The 11693-nt window shown below is 41.2% G+C and overlaps 1 protein-coding gene across 1 annotated transcript; it reads right to left on the bottom strand.

The window, feature by feature from the left end:
• Positions 1 to 222: 222 nt before the first annotated feature.
• Positions 223 to 1539, bottom strand: LOC140781476 (ribonuclease 3-like protein 3). Its single transcript, XM_073127459.1, has 3 exons — positions 1177 to 1539; positions 714 to 860; positions 223 to 578 (listed from the first exon to the last, which is right to left on the bottom strand). Exons 1-3 carry the CDS (start codon positions 1537 to 1539, stop codon positions 291 to 293), a joined length of 798 nt encoding a protein of 265 aa, XP_072983560.1. The 3' UTR covers positions 223 to 290.
• Between the last annotated feature and the right edge of the window lie 10154 nt (positions 1540 to 11693).

The raw sequence follows: 11693 nt of genomic DNA, 5'->3' as shown, positions 1-11693 counted from the left end.
TTCTTTGAGTGGTTGATGGATGTAATGGTTAATTTTTTTCTTACATAATTTATTTTTCTAATAAAAGAGACATACGTCTTTGCCAATGTAAAGCTTCTTTTGTAGTGCAAAAAATTTAGAATAATTATAGAGAAGTTACATAATCCGTTTACTTTCATTGGAAGCACAAGAATGTTGCTCATCGTAATTATATCCATAGGATGGATTGAAAAATGAGGGTCCTGTACATTGGAACATGCATAGAAGTCATACAAAGAGATGACCTTAAACCTTGAAATAGACTTCATCAGTCAGTCCTTGGGGGATGTATGTAAGTTGATATCAGCTTTTCCCCCATGTAGCCAGTCCAAGGCAACTTTTGCCGCACGATTTTTAGCAATCTCCTTCTTGTGAACGTAAGTGGCACTTCCAACCAACTTACCATCAATACAAACCTCCACTTTACCATTCTCGGCCCATCCATCCTTCTTGATACTCACCTGCTTTCCCAATTTTTGACACAGCTCATGTAGTTCTGTCATAGGGTGCTTTCCTAGTGTCTCCGGACTGATTAATGGCTCAGCTAGCTTCTTAAAGACCTGCGTTAGAAACAATAGTACGTGGAGGAGCGCAGAGATCTAGAGAGAAATGGGGAGAGAGAGAGAGAGAGAGAGAGAGAGAGAGAGAGAGAGAGAGAGAGAGAGAGAGAGAGATACTAGGAGATAAAGACGTACCTTCCAGACGGCATCTAAAGAAGAGTTGGAGTCTATAAAAATTGCACCCAAGAGAGACTCGACAATGTTGGCTAGGACCTTTGGTGGGTCCAGCAGTCCATTGGAATGTGTTGGGTACTCATGCATGGCTTTCATGAAATCTTCAATCTAGATGCACTAGCAAGCAATTGATTAGAAGTTATGAAATATTAATACAATATATAAGAAGCTTGCAAAGTATATGAAACAGCTATCTTATACGTCAAGAAATAATAATCGATTTTCAAGGTATTAGATTAATACAGATGAAATAATGACTAAAAGATCCTCAATTCATTTATACATACGTATGGAATTCCTGTTAAATACTAGAGATAAATGAGTACACCCTTATTTCTGACAATGATATTTATAGTATTATTTGGAGTATTAATTAAATAGGGAAACTATCAGATCGATCAGGAAACTAAGCGAAGGATTTTACCTGTTCTGGGAGGCGAGTAGTCTTATGGCGGAGGTAAAGGTGTAGGTGGTGGTTGACTGCGATGCGTGCAAGCTTCTCTTTGTCAACATTGGCAGCGCGGAGGCGGGTGAGGTGTCCAGGGTCGAGAGCTGGGTAGGATTTGAAGACCTCGCGCGCTACGAGACAACTGAGCACCGCATCACCCATGAACTCGAGTCTGTGGTACGAGACCTCCGGCATTAACGGGTAGAACAGCGATTCATGCGTTAATGCCTCCTCTACCAACTTCTTGTCCTTAAATTCGTATCCGAGTAACTTCTCCACCGCTGTGTATTGAAAGGTGGCGGCTTCCTCTTGTACCACCCCTTTCTGTCTCCCTTCCATCTCTCCTCAATCTTCTCCTAAATCTACTTGAAAGGATTGCAGCTACGATCGATGGGCTTCTTTTATTTGATGGATAGGCAGGATTATATATAATGGCTATATGGCTACGTTGACCACGGATTAATTCCAAATTAATTATTGTAATTAGATAGATCCTCGAGTTCTCAGGATGGAGGTCTTATAATTTATAATCGACGTTCGGAGAATTTATATAACAAACAAATCCATGTGCCGGCCGGCGTGGCCGCCACGATATACGTAATAGAAAGTGGAAATGAGGTTTCCTAGCATTACAAGAAATAGGCTTGTCAGGCCAACAATCTGAAGCTTTTATCCAGCGGTCAGTCGCTAAGCACTGGCCTGTCACTGTATGATATTAATTTACGAGTTTTTGACCAAACTAGAAACTTTTCCATTTTTTTATTTTTACCGAAATGACTGACGCCCTAAACTTAATATAAAATGGGTATATTCTACTGTAGCCTTAAATAAAATGATTAACTGTTACATATTTTATCTGGGCAAAAGTAAAATGATACGATTCAATCCATATTAGCTCCACGCGTGACATTGAGTTCATAGGAATGAGCCTATTTATCTAGTTGAGTAAGTAGAATCAATAAAATCTATTTTTGCGAGGGTGCGTTCGAACGAGGTGGTTCGAACGCCTGCATCACGTTCGTATCGACAGAGAATAGAATTGGTGCATTCGAACCTGGCCGTTCGAACGTAGCCGTTCGAACGCCTACATCACATTCGCATCGACAGAGAACGGAATTGGCACGTTCGAATGCAATCGGGCGCGTTCGAACGCAATCGGGCGCGTTCGAACGCACCATGGCGAAAGTGTAGGTTAAGTTAGAGATTGTTAGGGTTGTTTGGGGTGTTTTTATGTTAATTATGGAGTCCTTAGAGTGAGCCTCTATATATTTATGAAGAAAACCCTAATTGATTTTTTTATCTGGATTGGAATTGGCTTTAGCCTCATCTCTTTCTCTCTTGATTCTAGCCATTGGCGCTCTCTCCCACCTCCCTTCTTCCACCGCCCAAGTCTTTGGTCGACTTCTTCCATTCTCTAACCACCCTCTTCCATAATAATTTTTCCCCTTTCACACCAAGATCTAACCCTAGCATCCATCTAGCCATTGGTGGGCTATCAAGCTAGGATCCAAGCAAGTTTCAGAACCGTTGCGGATTAGATTAGGTTGGTTCGTAACGACTGGTATTAGAGCCAACCTTCCTCGGACCACTATGGCTACCACAAGATCCAAGGCGGCTAAGCAAGTAAGTGATCAAGGCGTGGAGACGGACCATGTGGCTATATCAAGATCTCCATCCCCTTAGAGTTCTCGAGGATGAACAGAAGGCCTGCCTAATCTCGCACAATCCTTAGCGCATATGGTGCAAACATTGTTGGAGATCAAAGACACCCTTGCTGATATGAATGAATACCCTCCGAGGCGTACCCCTGAGCGTCATCGAAGACATGAGGAAATACCCTTACCTAGAGAGGGGAACCAACGAGGACTGATCCTAGAGGCACCTTGGAGACAATGCGACGAGTCGCACGGGCGCCGCACCAACTTATTTCCCTTTCACTCGAGGGAACCTATGGCCCCATACCCAGAGGAAGAGCCTTGGGATGAGTGGGAGGACCTCTCTCATTAGCTAAGGGCCCAACATCAAGGGCCGCTTCGTCGAGGACGTGAGAACGGGCGTGACCAAATGCTACAACCCTGCAACGTTCGAATTGATTTTCCTAAGTTTAGCGATGGGGACCCATTGGATTGGATTTATAGAGTGGAACAATTCTTCACATACCAAGGGACACCTAATTATCAAAAGGTGTTATTGGCCTCATTCCACCTTGAAGATGTAGCGGTGAGGTGGTACCAAGCAACACATCGAGCTGGTCCCTTCGCCACTTGGGAGGTTGCCGATGTGCTTTGTGTGCGTTTCAGACCATCAGACTATGAAGACTTCCAAGCCACCTTGACAAAGCTAACCCAAAAAACTTTGGTAAGAACCTATCAAAAGGAGTTTGAAAGGATAAGCAATAGAGTCCATGGGTGGTCGGACTTGGCCCTTAAAAGTACTTTCATCTCCGGGCTTCGTTGTGACATCCAAGCGGAAGTCAAGGCTACCCGTCCTACATCTTTACTAGAGGCCTTCTCAGTGGCTCAAATGATGGAAGAAAAGATAAAGGAATTGAAGGCTACTCACCTTCCCAATTGGAGCGTTGCGGACCCGCGTGTTAACACCAGACCGTCGGTTTCGAGAGTGGCACGTTCGGGGTGGGCTCGACCAAACCTTAATCGACCAAACCCTCCCTAACTCTCGAGGATAGCCAAGGGTGACAGGGTGACGCCTTGCACTAGCAGAGGTCGAAGATCGGCGTTCGAATGGCTTATGCTTCTATTGCGACGAGCACTTCACACTAGGCCACAAATGTGCCAAATAGCCTACAGTCATCATGCTCATGGAAGAGATGATTGAGGAAGATCCTATTGAAGATCTTGAAGGGCAGCAAGTGAAAAAAATGAATCACATCGAGGAAGACAACTCGCTAGAAATTCAAGCCGAACTCTCCTTCCATTCGCTTGCTGGCGAGTCGACTCCGAAAACCCTTCGGGTCAAAGGTATGATTAAGAAGAAAAAGGTCCTAATTCTTATTGACTTAGGAAGCACTTACAACTTTGTGGATCTACGGATGGTTAGGCGGTTGGGATTAGAATCGGAGCCTTCTAATGGCTTTGATGTGATCATCGAGGACGACACCGTGCTGAGGACTGAGGGAATATGCCGCTAGGTACAGTTGCAAATTCAAGGCCACACCTTTTGAATTGACTTCTATCTATTGGCTCTTCGAGGGGCCGACATGGTGCTTGGGGTGCAATGGCTACAGAATCTTGGACCGATCACCTTCAATTTCACCATGGTGATGAAGTTTAGATACGAAGGCAACCCGATCCAATTAACGATAGCATCAAACAAGGAACCTTTTGGAGCACTACAATCCCTAGAAGAGTTGCCGAAACCCGGGTACCGCGGGTTCCTCATGCAACTCATTGAGGGGAACCAAATCATGGAGGATTCAACACCTTTACCCGCTGACTTAAAGGCTATTTTGCAGGAATTCGAAGATGTATTCCAGCAACCCCATGGACTGCCACCACCTAGAGCGCAAGACCATCGCATCAAGATCTTGCCAGGGGCGGGTCCAGCCAATGTGAGGCCATACCGATACTCATTCATCCAAAAGGAGGCTATATCAAAGATAGTCCAGGAGATATTGTCCAGCGGGGTGATAAGGCCAAGTAGAAGCTCTTATTCTTCAGCGGTCTTACTTGTGCGGAAGAAGGACGAGTCATGGCAGTTCTGTGTGGAATATCGAGCTCTCAATTCCATCACCGTCAAGGATCGGTACCCTATTTCGGTGATTGAAGAGTTGATGGATGAACTAGTTGGTGCATGTTATTTTTTGAAGTTAGATTTGAGGGCTGGATACCATCAAATCAGAGTCGAACCATCTGACGTGCACAAGACGGCGTTTAGAACTTACGATGGACACTACGAGTTCTTGGTCATGCCTCTCGGTCTTACCAATGCCCTAGCCACTTTCCAGAGCTTGATGAATGATATCTTTAGGCCTCACCTAAGGCGATATATGTTGATATTCTTTGATGATATATTGGTATACAGTCGTACATGGGAGGAACATTTGGGACATCTTAGGACGGTGCTTGGACTATTTCGGCAGCATGAGCTAAAGGCAAAGGACTCAAGTGTTCATGGGGGCAGCAAAGGGTCGACTACCTAGGTCACCTCATATCAAAAGATGGAGTACAAGAAGACCCTAAGAAGATCCAAAACATAGTGGATTGGTCGTTGCTCAAGACTACCAAGGAACTACGTGGTTTCCTTAGTTTAACCGGCTACTATTGCCGGTTTGTAGCGAACTTTGGCAAGGTGGCAAATCTCCTCACGACCTTGCTACGAAAGGGGCATTCTCATGGACGAACAAAGCCAGGGAAGCATTTGAAGCTTTGAAGAAGGCAATGGTCTCAGCCCCGGTCCTTGCCTTAGCAGATTTTACCAAATCGTTCACCATTGAGTGCGATGGATCCGAAGTCGGTGTGGGGGCAGTTTTAATGCAAGAAGGAAGGCCTATAGCTTACATGAGCAAGACTCAACTGCTATCAACCTATGAAAGAGAGATGCTCCCCATCATCTATATTATCACCAAATAGAGGCCTTATCTCATCGGGTGGCGCTTCACGATCCGCACGGATCAAAAGAGTTTACCATATTTTCTTGGGCAACGCATTTACACACCAGCCCAACAAAGGTGGGTGTCTAAACTACTCGGATATGACTACGAGATTGTGTATAAAAGGGGGATTGAAAACAGCGCCACCGACGCCTTATCCAGATGCTCGAACCCAGCCTAGTTAGCCGCCATTTTAGCACCGATTTTTCCTTTTTTTTCCAGCAACAGCAGGAGGCCTACAAAAAGGATCCGAAAGCCAAGAAGATGATGGATGACCTTGCTGCAGATCCTAATTGTAAACAAGGGGTGTTGATGAGGGATGGACTCTTATTAGACAAGGGGAAGATCATTGTTCCAGCTGACCGTCAATTGCACTAGGAGTTGATGCGCCACTTCCATGACTCTCCTATGGTTGGACATTAAGAGGCGTTACGCACCTACCAAAGGTTGAGTCAGAGTTGCATATGGGTAGGAATGAAGAAGGATGTGTAGACCTATGTCAAAGCTTGTGAAGTGTGCCAAAGGACAAAGACGGAGTTGGCCAAACCTGCTGGATTGCTTCAACCGCTTCCCATTCCGACCAAGGTTTGGGAGGATGTCGCCATGGATTTCATTGATGGCCTACCCAAGGCCAAGGGACATTCTATTATATTGGTGGTGGTTGATCGCTTCAGCAAGTATGTGCATTTTTCAGCCTTAGCGCATCCTTACACGATGAAAAAGGTGGCTGCGGTCTATGTGCGCAATGTGCCCAAGATGCATGGTATGCCAAAATCAATTATTTCAGATCGTAATCCTATATTTGTGAGTCAATTTTGGCAGGAATTCTTTGCACTCCAAGGGACTACCTTTCGGATGGGTTCAGCCTATCATCCTCAAACAGATGGGCAATCCAAAGTATTGAACCGTTGCTTAGAGCAGTATTTGAGGTATTTTGTGGGCGAGCGACCACGACGGTGGATATCTTGTTTGCCATGGGCGGAATGGTCGTATAATACAACTTTTCATTCGACCATTGGCACGATTCCATTTGAGGCCATTTATGGACAGCCCCCTCCTACCTTGCAGACATACTTGCCATCAGCCCGAACGGAGCAAACTGAGATAGATGCTATTTTGAGAGACCATGATGAGGCGTTGAGGAGACTCAAAATACACTTAGCGGCTGCCCAAAATAGGATGAAGCTAGTTTATGACCAAAGGCAACAAAGAAAGGTCCTTCTCGATTGGGGATTGGGTCTACATCAAGCTCCAACCATATCGACAAAGCTCGGTTAGACCAATTCCCAATCAGAAGTTAGCTCCAAAATTTTATGGACCATACTAGGTGATCGAGAGGATTGGATCGGTAGCCTATCGGTTTGACTTACCAGAGGAGGCGCGAATACACCCAGTATTTTATGTTTTGAATCTGAAGGCTCGAGTCTCCCCTACCGAGCCCATCGGAGGTGTTCAATCGAACCAACGACGATGGAGGCCGAAGAGTCTGAATCCGAACCAAGTACCCCTACTCAAGTTCGAATCCTAGCTCGCCGATGCACTCGAGTTCAGGACGAGTGGATGACTGAGATTTTGGTGGAATAGCAAGGACGTCTAGTGGAGGAGGCGACATGGATGCCTGAAGCTGACTTCATGGACCATTACCCTGAGTTGACACCTTGAGGCCAAGGTGCACGAAGCATTGCTGGAGTGATACGATTTAATCCATATTGGCATCACACATGATATTGGGTTCATGAAAATGAGCCTATTTATCTAGTTGAGTAAGTAGAATCAATAAAATCTATTTTTGCTAGGGTGTGTTCAAAGTAAGGACCGCGTTCGAACGCCTGCATCACGTTCGCATCGATAGAGAACGAAATTGGCACGTTCGAACGGAAATGGGTGCGTTTGAACGCGGCCGTTCAAACGCCTGCATCACGTTTGCATTGACAAAGAACGAAATTGGCGCGTTCGAACGCACTATGACGAAAGTGTAGGTTAAGTTAGAGATTGTTAGGATTTGGTTGGGGTGTTTTTATGTTAATTATGGAGTCCTTAGGGTGAGTCTCTATATATTTGTGGAGGAAACCCTAATTGATTTTTTTATTTGGATTTGAATTGGCTTTAGCCTCATCTCTTTCTTTCTTGATTCTAGCCATTGGCGCTCTCTCCCACCTCCCTTCTTCCACCGCCCAAGTCTTTGGTCGGCTTCTTCCAGCCTCTAACCACCCTCTTTCATAACAACTTCTCTCATTTCACACCAAGATCTAACCCTAGCATCTATCTAGCCATTAGTGGGCTACCAAGCTAGGATCCAAGTTTCAGAACCGTTGCGGATCAGATTAGGTTGGTTCGTAACATAAAATGCTAATCATACCAACGCTTTTATTTTTTATAAATAAAAGCTGAACATTTATAAAAAGATGATAGATTAAAAAACGCTGAAAATTTAACTATCTTATTGTTAAAAACACTACACAGCAACTATGTAAGTAATATAAATAAAAAGTTTATAATGTTATATCTTTGTGCTCAGTTATCTATTTTAGTCATAAAATATGTTATTGTTATTTCTCGAAGCCAATTGCACTCATAGGCAGCAAAATAAAAATCCGTTGCTCTTCAAAATTTAAGTTGATTTTTTTTTTCACTTCTTTTCAATAAAATACTCAACTCTTTAGCGTTTTCTAAAATGTAAAACGCTGATGGGTGGAGCATTTTATAAAATAAATTTTTATCATTTCTATCTAAAAATAAAACACTGAACTTATAGTGTTTTACCTAGGGCTATAGGTCTTTAGATCCATTTTGGTATTAAGTTGAGGTGGAGTCTATTTGGGTAAATAAAATGTAAAAGAGGGCTAATTTGGTCAAAAACTTCTGGCAATATTGAAAGGGAAACGTTCAAATTAGATATTTAAAGAGGTGGGTGTACACGTAAAGGAGCAACTTCCCAAGTAGTATATAATGAGTTTTTTTTTTTTTTTACCAAACTAGCTCTCTTTTACCTTTTATTTACCCAAATGGACTCCAGCTCAAACTTAATACAATAATAGGTCTGAGACACTGTGGCCATAGGTAAAATGCTAATAAGTTATTTTGAATGGAAATGTAACCTCAAAGTTCAGCGTTTTACTTTTAGATGAAAATGTCGAAAAATTTATTTTATAAAACGCTCAACGCATCACCGTTTTATATTTAGGAAACTCTAAAGAGTTGAGCATTTTATTTGAAAGAACTAAAAAATTTCACATAAATTTGGAGGAGCTACCATCTTTTTATTTGTGATCCTGAGTATAGTTGGCTTCGAGGAATTATAGAACTCCTCCATTTCTTCACAGTGACATATTTTATGACTAAAATTGATAATCGAGCATAAAGTTATGACGTTATAAATTTTTTCTTTTTATTTGTACTCATATTGTTGCTATCTAGTGTTTTTAATAATAAAATGCTTATATGTATCTTTTTTTTTATAAATGTTCCATATTTTATTTTAAACTAAATAACATTGATCAAATCAGCATTTTACCTTTGCCTGAGTAAAACACTTAACAGTTAAGCATTTCATTTAGAGCCACTATGAAATAGAGAAGTTTGGGGTGTAAACTATTTGGATAAAAAAAATTTTAAATAGGTCTAGTTTGATCAAAAACTCTATTGCCCTTGGTGTCTATGTTTGGAGGCTCAAGCTCCCCTCATATTTAATACTAGCCCGGCTTGATCACCAAAGTAAAGCTCAAATTTAATTACGAATAGATTCGGCTAAATAAACTCAATTTATACTTTATATATATATATATATATATATATATATATATATTAATGTATTGAAGTACGATCATGGATGGGGCCGATCACCTCACCACTTAGTAAAATATATATATATATATATAATATACTAATATAATAATTACATGTATATAAAGATTTGAATAATATAATTTATAACTATAACAATATATATATATATATATAGCTTATGGGCCAACCCTTTCTCAGACTTGATAATTAGTATATATTACATATACGTATATTTTTAAATGCAAATAATATAATATTAATGCTTCTAAACTAATACGCATGACAGCTATGAGGGTATGTATTAATAGGGAGACGAGAATATATATATATGTATAAAATATCCCAATCTCTTGTGTAGGTTCGATTAAGCTCGAAATCAATTCGGAACCGAGCTTGTACAGAACTCCAGTTCTATTAAGGGCAAGTCGATGACCCCATCTTTGAATAGCTTTTCATAGGGATTACCTAGCGGTTTGGTATGACCTGCTATCTTACGAGTCAATTGTTGTTTTACTTATGGTGCTCATATTCCTTTTAATTTTCTGAACCATTTTAATGTTTGGGAAATTTACATCGAATTCAGCTCAATGAACTTAATTTATTGCTAATATATATAGTGTATTGAGAGGCAATTTCAGGGCGGTGGGAATAAGGTCACCGTACCGCCGACCTCTAACTCGACAAGCGAGTGCTTAGGCGGAATGACATTTTAATAATATTAAAAATAATTATATATAATATATAATACTAATATAGTTTATTATATGTATATAAAAATTTTAATTGTATAACCATAACAATATATATATATAAGTTGATGTGATTCGGGCTTGATCGGGTGTAACACCTACCATCAAATACATGTGCCCTTCATGTCTGTGCAACCTATGTAATGTCCACATGATATATTCATCAATATTTTAACACAATAAACAAGAGGAAAGCCCATATTTTTATAAATAATATAAAACAGAAGGAAGTCCAAAACACCATAGACCACAACAAGCCTCAAAATACAAACCATAAATAAATTATAATTCCTACACAAGGGTTGCAAGCTTTCTAGCTTACTTTACAAGAATAAAATAAATAAAAACTAAAACTAGTCTTCGTTAGATCTTCCACGGGCTCGGGTCAATCAACCGATCAAAAAATATTTCCACCAAAATCTAGTGAGCATAAAGCCCAGCAAGTATCTACTGTTATAGTCTAAAAATAGTGCAATCAATGATGCAACAATAAGTAAATATGAATATGCACATCAAGATCAAATCAATACATCAATATTCCATAACATATTTATCTAATGCGCACATACATTAACAATCAATAATCTACCATGCATCAATCCAGACTATCGAGTCCTCAAACTTAGGCCTATGTAGAGCTACGCTCGTAGGCCACATCAACACTCACACTCGGTCGCACAATACCCACAAGGGATGATAGATCCTAGTGGTAACTCGCTAACCGATCACCTACGAACAATATGACCGAATTATTTGCCATTGTAGATTAAGAACCTCAGTCGTAAATCCATCACATAGGTTAGCATCAATACTACCTTCCGAGCCCTCAACTCCACATCATTACACCACCGTGTGAAAATCTTACATGGGGTCACCTCGTAGGATGGGTGTGGAGGTTGGGTTAATTGGGTCAAACCCATTTATCTTAGCTTAGTCATTTTTATCTTCACAACACTTGTCATATTTTAGGACATCTCGCCAGTTCGAGCTCAAAGAGTGAAATGCTTGGACAACGACATTCCAACGCCCAAGCTTCACGACATAGTTGAGGCATTTGAATGCCCGACCAACATAGTTCAAATTCCCGAACTTGAAAGTAGCAATTATTGAGGTGTTCGAATGCCTAGCCAATGGCATTCAATGCCAAACGTTGATTTCAGTCCCATTAAATTATTTGTTTGGAGCTAAAGTTTAATTAATTTCAATTCATTATGATTAGTCTCCAAATATATATGCGGGGAGCAGCCATTTCTAGGGATTAATGAAGAATATTGCAATTGCCTCTTTTTCTACCTCTCCTCTCTCTTGATCTTCCTCCCTTTCGTTCCTTCAACCTAGCCGTTGCGACC

The sequence above is a fragment of the Typha latifolia genome, chromosome 2 (genome assembly GCF_019914945.1).
Source record: "Typha latifolia isolate L0001 chromosome 2, TyphaL0001v2, whole genome shotgun sequence".
Taxonomy (NCBI): domain Eukaryota; kingdom Viridiplantae; phylum Streptophyta; class Magnoliopsida; order Poales; family Typhaceae; genus Typha; species Typha latifolia.
Note: the sequence above shows the minus strand (reverse complement) of the source record. Positions and strands in the feature narration are given on the sequence as shown.